We start from the raw sequence: 16,978 nt of genomic DNA on the forward strand, positions 1-16,978 counted from the left end.
GGTCAGATTCATTTCATCCAATATTTTCCTCAATGTCAATAGAGCATGATTTTGTTAATGTAACTAAAATATAGTACCCCAACATACATACCATATAGTAATCAAACTACAATACAACTTGAGAATAAGCTTATATAAATAGTGTTTTTTTTTAAGATTTCTTAATTTCATATATATTAATATTTATAAAATGCGAATTCACAAGCCGTTTTTAACAATGCTTTAAAAACTTATTATACACAACTGTTTCTAAAGTATTGAAAACAAAATATTGAAAAAGGCTTATCTTTTAATTAATTGTTTGGAGTAAAATTTTTGAAAGTGTTTTGCATGTAAATTTCATAGCAAAGTAATTGTTAATAATATAATAAATACATAAATAATAAATAAAATGATAATAAATGTTAGCAGAGAAACTAAAGAAGTAATTGATCTTCTTTTAAATAATGAAATGACCAAATAATATATTATTTGTGAAGCTTATTCTACAATTATATAAAAATATTGAGACGAATAAGCTTTTCTATACAAAAGTTTATACAATGTTATTTTCGTAAGCTAATTCTAAAATTGCAAGGATAAGCTTATAGTAATCGTACATATATGTATAATATTTTCTCGAAGGTTCCATTTTGATTTGTCTACAATTGTTACGATAGCATTTTTCAATATATTCTTAAGTCATTCTCAAGCTTATGCTTGTGTTGGAAAGCTTATTATAATATTCTTCTCAAGTCATTTGGTTTGTTGGTACCACTGTTCATTATAGATGTGTTCGACTGTATTATATTTGTTTGTTTGTTTTTGGGAGAACAATGTTATATGTTTGTTTGTATGTTCATGTAGATATGAACATTTCATTTATATCTTTATTATCTCAAGGGCAAAAATACAAATACATACATATGTATGTATATGTATACAAATTTATGTAGTATATCAGTATGTGTGAAAATGCACTTGTAATTTACTTTCTTTTTAAATAAAATATTTGAATCACTGCTGATTTAAAAGCCTATTAACATACAGTTATAATATACGTATGACATTAATAACAAATACACATACATACATAAATAAATAATATTTCTATTGAACTTCATACATATATGTATATATACATTATATATTGTATGAATTTAGATATGCATGCTTACATTAATGCATTGTATATGTAAATGGTGTGAGAATGCGGAATGACGTTTTATTGTGGTCCAAATAAACAAATTACCAATTTATATTTTGGTAAATTTCTAAAAATATGCAAAATATTTTTTCTCGATTCTTTCTTTCTAGACGAATACACTCACTCCTTCCTCACAACATCCAATGTAATACAAAATATAAATGCGCAAATAAATTTGTGTATTGTTTTTATTATTTAATTTTTATACTAAAATATTGCATCAGTTTAACCAAAAATTTATTTATGGTCAACCGCGCACATTTCAAATGAATTTAAATACGAAAATACATACATACATTCATTCATACATTCATACATAAGAAGAATGTTTGCAAATGTAAACATTTAATTAATACCTTTCCCTTTCACCTTTATTTAGTACATAATATGTATGTATGTAGGTATATAATTAATGTAAATAAGGATGCATTGCATACATACATACGTACATATGTACATTAATTAATAACAGTGACAGTGACAATAACAATAAACTGCTAAATATTGTTAAGTTGATTATCATTATTGTAACAATTGATGTTACATTTCATTATTAGCCCGTTAAAAATATAAAAAAAAACAAGTGTATATCTTATTAATTTAGCACCATGTGTCAGTCGTACTCATATTATTTATACATATTGTGTTTACTTAGTTTATTTTATTTTTTTTTATTATTTATTTGTGTTAATTTAGCAATACCTACTTACATATATGCATATATGTATATAAATGTATATTTAGTAGGTATTAACTTAATTGTCGTCATGAGAAAAATGTTGCATTTTGATGCCAAAGTTTTGCTTTAAACTTTTTTTTATCGTTTTGCCATCTTATAAAGTATATTTTCAAAGCTCTCATCAACCATCGGTTTTTTTTTGTGTTATTTTTCACATTTAGTAAATTTAACTCACTCACACCAAGAAACACATTTAATACATTGAAATGGGGGGTCTGTCATTATCAAACATACACAAACAAATAAAGAGACGAGCCTCCAACATTCTCTATTCAAACAAGTACATACTCAAAATCAAAGACAATAAGAAAAAAACAACAACAAATTACAACAATGCTGCTGTCATTATAATGTATACAGTACGTAAATAACTAATACATACATATGTATGTGGATATGCATGGAAAGGTACATAACAAATAAATAAAGAGTAAAATATAAGTTGCATGACAAGCTTCAAGTTCGTTTGCATTTTGTTGAAGCATTTATTTATTGCTGCTTCTTTCACATTTCTTAAAAATAAAATAAATTTAAAGTATTTTGTTAAAAAATGATCTTATCCAAATTATACCCCAAAAGATCTTCACAATGTATACTACGTTCAAGTGTCAGGAAAGAGTGTTTGTAGGTATTAACGTACATACTTTTATATAGAATGGACGAAGGATTATACGTCTTATGTACATATAGTGGTTAGCAACATCCTATAGGTCAAAATCCCCCAAAAGAAAAATATATATGAAATTTATATCGGGTGTATGACTTATTTTGAAACTTTTGTACAATATAAATTTATTCAAAGTATTGGCCATTGTTAGCTATGACCTTTTCCCACTTTTCTGACAACATATGGATTCCGCGCCAAAAGAACTGCTCATCTTTTGAGGCCAAGAATGAATCAAGCCAATTTCAGATACTCTGTTCTGAAGTAAAGCGTATCCCAGAGAGAGCGTTCTGCATCAATAGAAACAAATAGTAGTCAGCTGGACTATAAAGAGGGGGAGGCAAAACTTCCCAACCACTTCATTCTAAACTGTTTTTAACGGGTATTGCAACATGTGGCCGAGCGTTGTCATGATTCAATATTACGGTTTCATGTCTGGCAGCATATTCTGGGTGTTGTTCGGCCAATGCTCGCTTCAAACGAATCGGTTGCGTGCGGAACAGTTTTCCTGTAATGGTCTGCCTAGATTTCACCAGGTCATAATATTTTACCCTAGCGTCATGGACATTTGGCTTTGGTGTCGATTCGGCTGGTTTTCCGAGCTTTACATACGATCTCTTATCGTAACGGATCCATTTTTCATCGCCAGTAATGATTCGGTGCAAAAATTAGTTTTTTATAGCTTTCAAACAGCATTTCAGACATACAAGGTATCGACTTTTCGACCACCAGGCGATCCTAGTAAAAATAATAACATAATAATTTAAAATCTGAAAATAGAAAAGCAAACTAAAAAGTATTTATGTAAGATATTTCTTGTTTTTTTATTAATGCTTCACAGCGACAATGCATTGAAGCAATTAAAGATTGAATCGTTTCCCTTTAAATATTTTGCAATTCCCTTATAACCGCATCTAATAAAGCTTCCTTCGTGGTATAATTTTGAGGCCGTATTTCGGAATCTTCAATATCCCATAGGTTTTCTATGTGATTTAGATCTGGAGGGCCGGACACTTCAAAACACGTACCTCATTTATTTGCAATTCGGTTACAACTTGGTTCCCAATTTCCAGGACTTTTTCCATTCCCGGGAAATACCAAAAAAATATGTTAATTTTTTAATACTAATTTAAGCCAAAAACAAGTCGAAATCTTAAAATAATCGATCTAAATACATTTATTAAAATATTGAAGAGGTCTTACCAAGTAGGGTATTCAATTAATCGGGTTTATGGTTTAATCGGTTAACCGAGCAAATAATTAATCGGGGTTAAGATTTATTGGGTTAATTTAAAATTATTCGATTAACCGAATAATGTCTATTTTAAATTTAAATTGAAAATACAACAACGAATTTTGTGTACAAAAACATAAAAACAAAGAAAACATAACAAATCAACCAAAAATAGCATATATGGTATTTGAGATCCTTTTTGTATACACATGTGAGTTTTTTAGGATTATAGTGAGATTTTCTGAAATAATCTTTTAAAAAAAGAATATAATTTAATTTGTTTTTCCTTTTAAAATTTTTTTTTCTTTAGATTTAATAAAACTCGACTTGGAAAAACCTCTCTCGCTGATTGTAGATGTTGGAGAAATCGAAAGCATGATAAAGAATATACAATATCTCAGTTTTTTTTAGTTTTTTCTAAGCATATCAAATCTTTAGTAATACCATTGGTGTCCTTTTTGGATTGTTTTAGATATTGAATACTTTTGATAGTTTCGTTTAGTTCCGTTAAGTTTTGTACATGTAAATGCAAACAAAGTTTCAAAAACATATAAATTAAATATGGCAGTTGTTATTCTCAATAAACATTTTTCTTGGAAGTTCGAAAAAATATATAATTTTAATTTGAAATTTGTATTTGAATTGAAATGGAAAAATAAATACAAAAAAATATGTTAAAGTGCAAAAAAAGGAATTTCGGTTAATCGACTCAAATTAATCGGTTTATTTGTTATTTGATTAATCGGCTAACCGATTAACGGTTAATCGATTGAATACCCTTCTACTAAGTCAAAGGGTAACGCTAACTCTAATTTGGATTACTTCGATAATGGTATTTTAGCAGTAACGGTAATTACAATTATTTTGATAGCGGTAACTTAGCGGTAATGATATTCGCTGTTATTTTGGTAAATGCATTTTATAAATAATTTGAAAATAAATAATTTTGGAATAATATTGTTTGAAACTCAAACACAATTTATGTTAGACGAAGAAAATGTAAAAGCTTTAGCCTGAAAATACCTTTAGTGCGAAAACGAATTTTGGGAAAAATAAATTGAAATGTGCAAAGTTTAATAGTTTTTAAGTTTCAAAACAATTTTCTGTAAAGAATTCACCCCTTGCAATTGCAGTTGAAGAACAAGAAATATAATGCACCCAATGGCAATGGCAATGTCATTTTGTTGACAACATTTTTATGACATTTTTCATTTAACAAAGATAACTTTTTACTGCTCAGTCAAGCAAGCATTCGTTCTATGGCTGACTTCTAACTTTTTTTTTATTTTTTATTATTTGTTTTGTTGTTAAATGTAACTAGTAAATCCGCACTAAATGCTTTTAATTTACTGTAAACACCTAAAAATGTTTTTGTTTATTGAAAACGCATTACGAGTAAATTACTGAGAATGTGTTTATATTTCAATTAAATTGAATACACAGTTTTCCATTAAAACTAAGAAATTTCTATAGGCAAATGAGAAATGGTACTTCTTTCTAGTTCTAAATAAAAAAAAATTCAATTTACAAAATGTTGATGTGAATAGTAATGGATCATGAATATAATTTTTGGCAATGACATTCATCACGGCACAATTCTCACATTTTTCTGAGAAAACAAAAGATATATGTAAATTGAAGAATCATAAATGCTTAGTTTTGACAATATTCTCTGTGTGTCATATATTTTCACATTTATGTGACAATTCTATTATCAAATCCAACTGCATACATACATACATATGTACATGAGTGTGTGTTTGTGTGCATATCATGTTTGTCGAAGGTGAATCTAGCTTTTCTCGAATAATAAAAGCAAAAATTCAAGTGCCATTTAACGAATTCCTATAGAAAGTATAGCAAATTTATCAGTGTATTCTTTTATAACTGGGATTAAATAATCTTATTGCAAAGTGTAAATAGTATTACGTCTTGTTTCAAATTACACTGTGCAACATTATTTTAGTTAAATCTCTAGAGTATTTGGTGCTCTATGTACATTGAAGTCGCTGTGATTTATAGAGAGATTTATAGAGATAGAGATTTCAAAACAATTTCAAAAGACAATAAAAATTAAATTGCTGCAAATAATCCTTAGTGGGTTATTATGTACTAAATAATCTCCAAAAAATTCAACTACTGCAAGTGCTCGCAATTGTTGAAATAAAAAAATTTGTTAAAAGAAATAAGTAAATTTGTTATTTATTATAATTCATTGATAATTCGACAAAATTTGGTACAAGCTCTTCCATTGCCCCAAGGTCAAAGCCTATTGAATTTGGTTAGAATCGGTGCATTATTTCTCCTAACCCCCATACGATTGCCATATCTGAAAATAGTTAAGCTCTCATAAATATCTTAGTTATATAGATATCCAAACCAAATTCAGCAAGAATAAGTTTTATATAAGCCGAACTCGCCTCACCAAATTTTGTGATGATCGGTCGGTCCACAATCAGTCATAGCTTTTTTAACTAGTATAAATCTCTTCAAAATTTTGGTATTCCAATATTCATAATTAGTCACAGCTCCCATATAATGCCCACTTCCGAAAAACATTTTAATGAGTATAGATTTCTTAAAAATGTTGGTATTCAATAGATTCAACACAAATAGGTTTCATATATACAGAAGTCATGCCACCATATTTTATTGCGATTGATCCATAATTAGATTGGTGTAGGGTATCATATGGTCGGGCTTGACTTGTTTAAATTGGATGAAATTCGGGACAGTTTGGAACATTAGTTTCTTCACAAGACCATTTTTATAGAATTCACATAGAATTTTTATAGAATTTACATATTTTATTGCGATTGATCCATAATTAGATTGGTGTAGGGTATCATATGATCGGGCTTGACTTGTTTAAATTGGATGAAATTCGGGACAGTTTGGAACATTAGTTTCTTCACAAGACCATTTTTATAGAATTCACCATGAAAGAGTAAGGATCAGGCGCGGATCCAGAGGGGGTGAAATAGGAATTTCTCCCTCCCCCACAAAAAGTTTTCATATAAAAAAGAAGACAAAAAGAAAAATGGAGAACAAATATTGATTTAAAACAACCCCACCCTCCCCAAATGGTTGACCTGGATCCGCGCCTTGTAAGGGTATATGTGCTAGGGTATTCATTCGACTAATGATCGTTCGATTAATCGAATAATTTCTTACGAATAATTATTCGAACAATTTAAAAATTACCATTTTCGAATAACGAATAATTCGAACAATTTTATATAGAATAATCGAATAAAACGAATAAATGTTCATATACATATATTTAAATTTATTAAATTGCTTAAAATTTTTCATAGTTCCAAATTTATATAAGTAATAATGACTCACAAAAATTGTATTGTTTCTGAAATTCGACAAATAACTAAGGACAAAGAGACACTAGATGAGTGTTCCGATAGCTACTTCTATAAATATATAAATATTACTGCAAGAAGTTACAATTCTAAAAACAAATCTTTCAAAATTTTTAATTTAGGACTTGAACCAATGAAAATAAAAGGTACGGAATAAAATATTTGTTATTTAGCTGGCGAAATGTTAGAAGAACCCCAATTAATAATCAAAATTTGAACTTATATTAAAGTGGTGTTGAATTTGATGGAGAATATGATTTTACATTTATAATGATTACGTTGAAAAAGACGAAGGCCATGATCTTAAAATATACATATGTATATAAGTGATGTTATTAACCGCGTACGTAAGTGTTGCAAAATATTTAATAAATCGAATGATAATCACAAATATTGAAAACTGACATTTTATTGCAAGAAAAGCATGGAGTATAAGACGAACTCCATGCTTTTCTTGCAACAAAAAATTATTTTGAATATCGTTGAACATCTTTGTCAATCATGCACTGCCTTTGAAGTCAGGCAGTGCATGATTGACATTAGCCACGTTCACTGACAATGATATCAAACTTTGGACAGATTCCCTTTATTGTGTAATTCCCCAAGTCCACTTTATAAAGCAAATATTCGGCAACGTTGATAGAGCTTGATGTATAATACAATTTGTTATTAATAATTTAGAAATAGTGAATAATTAATTTACTAAAGAATTAGTTACTCAATTTAAAATCCGAATTAATGGACGACATAAAAACGTTCTTAATACGTTTATATTGTATTTGAATTCAGGATCATGTCCAACTAGATCAAATTTTTTAAAGCATAGCTCCAAAACCGAAACTAAAGGGTTTGCTAGTCAATAGTTTTGTAGATTGTTCGGGAGTTAATCTGATCAGAATATTTCGGTTGAAAATTTAATGATGGGCTTTGTTTTCGAATGTTTTTTAACATTATCAATACTTGAATTGTTAACTTTAACGTTATTTTTTGTTTTTCTTTAACAATAAAATATTAAAAAACCGACATCAAAACTTCATTCCTTACTTTTTTAAAAAAATTAAATTATTCGAATAATTCGATTAATTTAAAACGTGTGATCGAATTATTCGAACAAGTTAAAATCTCTTATTCGAATTATTCTTTTTATTCGAACAAGAGAAAAATCGAATAATTCGAATACCCTAATATTAGTCGGCGAATTGTTTCGCTATAGTTTCACTGATCGAAATAAATATTTCTGAAACTTCAACACTTTTGTGATATTCTTTGAGTAGACTTAGGAGTCGTTCGCTGTAGGATTTTACATCCATATTAAGGGCATCACATCTATTTGAGCAGTTAAGAATATAAAAAAAATAAAAAAACAATTTAGGTGAAAAATTGTTTAAACGAATTTTGGTTTTTATATCTCATCTATTTGTGGCCCGATTTAAGGTTGACTGTAGCGGATATATCAATCATGTATGCAAGTCATTTGGGGGCTTCGGAAAGTTGATTTCAACTGACAGACGGACGGAAAATGTATAAATTACAATGTTTAACAATGGGTACGTTAACTTCAGTAAATTAAAGTTGGTGGAACCAGATAAACAAAATATTTTAACTTTTTAAAAATATGTATTACTTGTGTGGAGTAATAAAACAAGAAGAACATAACTTGTGTAAACATTTATACATGTACATTGCGTATGTGTAGATTTGCACGCGTTCCTTAAGTATTAACACTGAAACAAGCCGATAGCTGTAAAATGTTTAACGCACGCTGAAGTTTATAGGTAACAAAATAAGACGCTCCCGATTTGTGCAACTGTTTTTTATAAATTACAAATTTTTTTTATTTCTTCATATATTTTGTATGTCAAAATTTCCAAAAAATTTTAAATTTTTGAAAAAAAAAATTAAATTAAAAAAACAATTTGGAAAAATTTCAAATTTTGTTTACCTAAAATATTCAAAATTTTTATTTTAAAAGTTAAATTTGGTGAAGGGTATATAAGATTAGCACAGCCGAATATAGCTCTCTTACTTGTTTAGTACAAAATCGAATATATGAATTCGATAAGTTTGATATTAGATAATTTAATATATTTTAATATAATTTCTAATACTTTTTTGCAAATTATGTCAAAATGGGATCCAAATACAGTTTATTTCCTGTAACGTAATTTTGGCACTATTGGTCTCATTATAGAAATGTAAAAACTTATAACAGGTCCACAATGTAAGTTAGAGAGGGTTGCACAAAACCAAGTCACACTCTGCGTATTTTTAATAACCAGTTCCTAAAGATTTCCACAAAAAAATTTACACTTATTCACACATCAACACAATAAACGTGAGTATGTGTTTGTTGTCGTTATTGGTAAAGAAATTAAGAAATAGTCGAACTTATATAACCCTACAGAACAAGAGAAATGTAATCTTTACATTTTAGACATACACTAAGGGAAAAGCTGCAATATAAGAACGCTTAAAAATAAGAACGTGTCATATTAATTCAATAATGTTCATTATAATAGAAAACCCATACAAAAATACGATAAATAAATTATATTTAACTTTAAATTAATATGTTTCCATATTGAAATAAAAAATTTCAACATTACTAGACTTTCCTTAATGTTTCTTATCGATTTTAAGTTGTTTTTTCTCTGGGTGTAGACATGAAGATACACAGAGGCATTGGTAAAATGTAAGATAAGTCTGTATCTGGTAATACTTTTGACTTTAACAGTCATGAGTAAAATACAAATAGTAGGGTATAATACATTTTTTTTGCACTCATCTACACAGTTCACTTTATACTCGTTTTAGCAACACAGATACAGTACAAAATGACAAGCCCCCGTGCATGACGTCACGTAGTTCTTAAACAAAAAGTCAAATATTTCACAATTGTATGGATGAACTTACATAAGCATTTGTGCACTTCATGAGCAAACTTTTTTTCTCTGTAACTTTAAATAAACCTCAAAATGTACATTGTATGTATATATAAATAATTATGTTTATAGTATATAAATAAGTATATAAATACATACATACCTACATACATATATTATTATTTTTATCTATAAATGCATACAGAGAACAAATTTAACTTGTCTACATGTAGATAATACCAGTGCATTTAATATCCAAATATTATCTTGAATATATTCCACTTACATGCATACATATGTGATTACATACTAATACCTAAATTGTCCGGCGTGTTGTATGTATCCCATATGGTCTAGTGGCTAGGATATCTGGCTTTCACCCAGAAGGCCCGGGTTCGATTCCCGGTATGGGAATTTTTTTTTTTCAGTTATTTTTTAGTTTTTATACAAATTATCAAAAAATTTTAATTATTGTAGGAATAAAACTCTGACTTTTTTCCTACAACAGATTCTCCAAAAAAAAAACGGTAATGTACAATTAGAGTTGTCAAATATTGGACATATTCTAAAAACCGGTTTTCAAATAATTCGAAAAAGCGTCATTTTAAAAAACCGGTTTTCCGTTTTTTCTATCAAAAACCGGTTCGAATAACCGGTTGTATATAAAAATGTTTATAGTATATAAAATCGACAAAATCGGCCCACAAATGGCTGAGATATAAGGAAAAAACCGTGACAACCTCGATTTTTATCCTATTTTTCATCTATATATCTGGATTACTAAGTCATTAATATAGACAATATGGATATCTAATGATAGATATTTCAAAATCAATTGCAACGATTAATACAAGGCATATTAAGATGGAGCTACAATGGGTCAAAATCGGGAAAAATATTTTTTTGAATTTTTTTTTCATCAAAAAATTTTTTTTTTGTCATAAATTATTTTTCCCCAAAAAAGATTTTTTAAAAATAATAAATTAAAAACAAAAATGTAAAAAAAATTAAACTTGTTTAAATAAAAATATTTTTAAGTATAATTAGGTGAAGGGTATCTACATATATAAGATTCGTCACAGCCGAATATAGCCCTCTTACTTGTTGTATTAAAATTATTAAAAGTAATCGGATAAAATCTTAAAATAAATTTTAAAAAATATTCGATTTTGTCGATGGATTTTTTTTCACGAAAAAGTGTATAGCAGAAACGCATTTTACGGAAAATTCTAAGAAATTCCTATGTCAGAAATCAAATCCTATCTCGCGCATTTCGTCTTTTATCCAATGATATTTCAGTATTTATTTTTTTTTTAATAGTTTTTTTATTGAATAAAAGATGAAATGCGCAGGATAGGATTTGATTTTAGACCTATGGTTTCTTGAAGAAACTTTCTTAGAATTTTCCGTAGATTACGTTTCTGCTATACGATTTTCTACATTTTGATCGTCAATAAAAATCGACCCAGCCTAATGTATATACAGTGGGGAGCTCAAATGAGTACATGTTTCTATTTCGTGCACTTCTTATGGAATAAAAATAAAACTAATAAAGCAGAAGCAGAAGTAATTTTTCAATAGGATGGTGACCCAATGCACACGTCAAAAATCGTAAAGAATGGTGTTCCTAGAAAAATTTCTTATTAATGCAGTTATCAGCTCAATGTCCTGAGTTCAATACTATTGAGAATTTTTAGCGAATCGTGAATTGGCGGTTGAAACAATACCGATTAACTCCTACAAATTTGTACTAGCTTTAACAGCGGATTGAGCACGAGAGAGAGAGTATTCCAAAAAAAGTTAATGAAAAATTTATAGAAAATATGCCAATGCGTGTAAAATTTTATTTACGTAATAAAGGATTTTGAAAATTTTTTTAAAAAATGCAATTCTTCCCTTAAGTTATTGTGGGGTGCAAAATTGAGTACATGCGAGTTATTTTAGTTTTGTCTGTTTTTTTAGTTAGAACTGGATATTTTTTGTTTTGAATTGTAATTCATTTTGTTACATATTAGACATAAAATAAATGACAGAAAAAATTTTTGGATTTGCTTTATTAGTTTTATTTTTATTCCATAAGAAGTGCACAAAATATAAACATGTACTCATTTGAGCTCCCCACTGTATGTATATGGTATGAATAAGCTGACAACATCAGAAACGAAGAACATACGTAAATATAGGGTGATTCATTAATAGTTTTTTTTTTTATTTTAAATAAAACACTTAATATAAAATCGGATAACAGAATCACTATTATTAGTCGAAAGAACCATATCCGACATTTAGTTTTTAATGATAATTTCATGCAAATGTTTTCGGAAGTTCCAGTTTTCGATCACTTTCGATCTCGGGAATAAAGACTATTATCACACGATTTAAGCGGCGAGTTGACAGTACGCTGTTGTAGTGTGAGTCTTTGCAATATGATTTGTCCAACAATACTGAATAAAAACAAGATGACAGCGTGCCCTGTGAAAGAATAAACCTCTAAATTAATCACCCTATTTTAAAAATGTGACTTATTTAAATGAATTACATAAATAAATAAATATGGATGTACATTGTACATATACAAAAGCGTCATCTACTTACAATGACGCAACATTCAATTCAATCCTGATTGAGCTTCAATTAAAACCAATTGTCAAAGGAAATGTGTACCTACGTGTATTTTGTTGTTATTATTTGATTTTAAATATTATATACAAACAATAAATAATATCCAAGTTATACGCATTTTCCTAGACCATATACTAAGCAGAAACTAAAACATTTGTATACAAAAGCTATGCTCGGCTTCCTATTGTTCGATTTTCTCAAAATGTTGGCCCCAATTAGATTCAAATAATAAAGATCTAAATTCTACTCATTCATGTTTTGACGATACATTTACGTTTTACATAAATTTTGACTTAATTATTTTGATAAGATTGTATAGGTTAATATTAAATTTAATTTTTAGCTTAAGGTGCATTTTATTTTGTTAAAACGGACGTGCCGATACAAACACAACCATTTAATAAATGTTTAACAATTGTTTTCTACTACCACCTGCACTAATTGAACAACAAAAAAAAAACTACACTTCAACATGGCATTTTCTTGGGGGGAATTAAACAGATAAGCAGTTTTTGGGGTAAATTTCTAAGAAATGTTTTGCATGAAACTTGACGAATGTTAAAACGATTCTTGAATGAGTCACTGACCGGGAGTAATGAAGGAGTTATATTGAGTCTTATGTACATACATGTATGTATGTATACTAGGGTGGCCCTTAATAAACGAAAGTTGGATTTTGGCCATTCTCACCCCCCAGTTTGGTGAACATTAGTAAAAAAAACAATAAAAAATAAATAACAGTACAAAAATGGAAATTAACCCTTAAGAGAACTTGGGGTCAAAATTACTGTGTTTTTCGTGATTTTAAAAGTTCAGGGTCATTTGGACCCCAAGTGCTATTAATGTTTGAAATTTTGTTTTTGCTATTCACATAAATATCACTTTGGTGATGTAATTTGCAAAATTAAGACCATAGTATTAAAAAATAGTCTGAAAATTAAAAGATTTTTTTTTTAATATTTCCCTGTAATGGAAAAAGTCCGGGAATTTAGGAACCCTACTATACATATATGTGTACGTAAAGTTTTTGTTATTACATTCATATGAATGAATGAAGAAAACGTTTTTGTAAACGTTGTCTTTTTAATTGAAATAAAATATAATAAAGTACAAAGTAAAGTTCAATAGGAAAAATATTCAAAATACTTTGATTCATTTCAAAGTCACCTCCTTCTTGTGTATTTTTTCAGACGTGTAAATATGCATGTTTTGGCTTTTTGTGTCTCAATTGAATATAATTGTTTATTTACAAATATATATATGTATAGTATATAGGCATATGTATGTATGTGTATTAATATGTACATTTGTATATACATACGTATCTGTATGTATATGTACATTCAATCAATTTAGTTATTTTTAAAATTTGTTAAATTGACACATGTCTTCTTTACAATAACAATAATAATATTTGCAATGGGAGGTGTGTTCTTAGACGGAAAGATACATTTTTAAATTGTGAGTGATCGTTGGGGGGCATGATTATATACTATGTAAATCTGTATGTATATAAAGTGTATATGTAAATACATATGTATGTATACATATAAATACAATATGTATCATCGTCATCATGTGATGATATGTGGTACAAACACATACATACGTATGTGTATTTGCGTCATTTTATCAACAAATAAACACTTTGACAATATTTGGCACTTGAATATCCCCAGCAGTTATGGGGACTATCCCGAACTAGTGATTTTACCTATCATTTAGGATGAACACTAGTTATGTACATAAATAGCTTTTTGGAGAAACTTGAATAACTAACAACACTGCCTCCTTTTCACTTCTCATTTTTTTAAGTATGAGAAAATTGTAGGAACTAACCAAAGAACTAAATTTTACTGCCTCCTTTTGACTACTCATATTAGTAAATATCTACCGAGCGAAGCCGGGACGGGACGGTCAGCTAGTAGTGAATAAAATGGCTTATCCCTAAAGTCGAATGAAAACAAAAAATTTAAACATATGTAGGGTAGAAGGAGGGCCAAAGGCATTTTTTTTGTGGCGATCTCTAATTAAAACCACAATACATATTTTTAAATTTTTTCTGGTTTCGGATACTTAGATATGTTGGCTTTAATTTAACATTTCCACCCCACCCATGGCGTAAATATGTCAAAGGGGGCAGATTTGTCTTTTGTAAAATAGAACAAAAAAAAATCAAAAAATATAAACGTATTTTACTTTTTTATACCTTAATTCACAAATCAACGTATAATAAACTAGATATTTATTGTTTATTTCAAACAACTTAACAAAAAAATACACAAATTGTGACTGAATTTTTCTATATTTTATCAACATTTTGCTCTACATCAAAGGGATTCCTTGTATCTGGCGAATGTGCCCCAGGGGGAGTTATGAGGCTTAATATACATTTTTTTCGTACTTCAAATTACATGGTCGAAAAACTATTGTCACTTATTGCTCACTATTATTGGCATTCTATCACCAACCAATATCTTTTTTGTATCACAAAAACTAAAGAAGTTAGCATAAAATATTTACACGCTGAAATATTTTCAAAGCTTGTTGAAAAACCATTAATAGGGTCTGCCTCACATCATATGTAAAATTAAACGTTCCAACTTTCAGGGATGATAAATAGTCGATAAACGAAAACATAACTTGATAATGCAACAAAATCGATTACTCGGTTTTTAAGTTATTCGGTGTTGGCAGATGTGCCCCTATGGCGAATGATCCCCCTACTACAATTTAGATTACAAATGGATACTACTGGTGTATATAACAACTACTTTCTATTACTCTAGATTACTTAGGGAAACTGCACTATTATAAGCACATACATATGTGTCAAATGGCTGAAAATATGTATATAAACTAGAGTCATCCAAGTAACCAGACAATAGTGAAAATTACTGTCTATAATGGATACATTGATCACTTGTAAAACTGCTGGGTCTTGGCTTGTACAGTAAATGTGTGTTTGTACGATGTATATGTATGTATGTAGTTTTATCTTACAAATTTTCTATTTGCCGTTGTTACAACAGAAACAAACAAAATCTTTTCTAAAGTATGTAATTGTTAATTAAAGTTCAATGTTGCATTCGCGTACAAAGTGTATGATGCAGGCATACATATTAAACGTATATACATATGTAGAAACTTTTATATTATATTTCCCTCAATTGTTATCTAAGTGCTGATGCATGTAGTTTATCCAAATAATTTTAGATTTGTTGTAATAATTGATAATAATTAAAATTGTTTTCATATATATATACGATATTTCTAAACAATTTTGTAATAATTTCCTTGATATTGATGCACAAGTTTTTTTTTTAATTCTAGATGCTTGTCTTCGTTGTCAGGCAGAAAACAAACGTGACGTTTTGGGCCGCCAGGATTGCGTGGTGGTGTGGGGTGAATGCAATCACTCCTTCCATCACTGCTGCATGTCGTTGTGGGTAAAACAAAATAATCGTTGTCCCCTGTGCCAACAAGAATGGTCTATACAACGTATGGGCAAATAATACATAATATTTTAATATTGCTGCATTGAATATTTAAAAATAAATTAAACTGATATATCATCTTGCCTGCTCCACTGTAACAATAAAATGTAAAGAAATATATTATAGTTCGTTTAAAATTATTGAATTTGCACAAAGCAAATACAAATTTATATAGATTTGCGATTTGGAGGCCAATTTCAGATAAGTATTCCCAGTACTTTGTAAATAAAAACATAACTACGTATCAGGTAAGAAAGATGCTCTTGTTTAACATACAAACACCAAAAAAGGTAGGTTGGCTAACCCTTTTTGCTCGACAAGGCGAATTATTGTTATTTATAATAACAAATGTAAACATATCCAAAGTTCGACAGACGACCTACATTAAACCAAAGCGAATTAAGAAACAGTTGCTTTTATGCAATTTGTGCTTAATTCACTAAAATCTTAATTCAGATTTAAATATTTCAGCAAATCATTTCATATTACCATTCCCAACATAACAAATTCTTAAGCTAAAAGATTTTTTGAATATAATTCATTCATTAATTCATAATTCAAACCTCGAATTATCGAATTTTTTTTATTTCCAATTAAATTGAATGAAAGTATTTTTTTCATTCAGCTTTGTTTTGCTTTTAATCATTTACAAAATGAATTGAAAACAAATACTTAAGCTTTTTTGTAATAGAATTAACGAACCATATTTTTAGAATTTGAATTAAAGAAATATATAATAATTCTCAACAGAATGAATTCACTACGTTTGAAGTGGTATTA

General features: G+C 28.5%; 1 protein-coding gene and 1 non-coding gene across 2 annotated transcripts in view; both read left to right on the forward strand.

Moving 5' to 3' along the window:
• The window catches only part of Roc2 (Regulator of cullins 2), a 39,959-nt gene extending 23,641 nt beyond the window's left edge, over nucleotides 1-16,318 (forward strand). Inside the window, exon 2 of the mRNA XM_065511674.1 lies at nucleotides 16,035-16,318. Within this exon, the coding sequence (XP_065367746.1) occupies nucleotides 16,035-16,216 (182 nt within the window). The 3' untranslated portion in view covers nucleotides 16,217-16,318. The remainder of the gene's footprint in view (nucleotides 1-16,034) is intronic.
• TRNAE-UUC (transfer RNA glutamic acid (anticodon UUC)) lies at nucleotides 10,422-10,493 on the forward strand. The gene has a single exon. It is a non-coding gene; the product is annotated as a tRNA-Glu (tRNA).
• Nucleotides 16,319-16,978: the final 660 nt, after the last annotated feature.

Source organism: Calliphora vicina, chromosome 5 (genome assembly GCF_958450345.1).
Source record: "Calliphora vicina chromosome 5, idCalVici1.1, whole genome shotgun sequence".
Lineage (NCBI taxonomy): Eukaryota > Metazoa > Arthropoda > Insecta > Diptera > Calliphoridae > Calliphora > Calliphora vicina.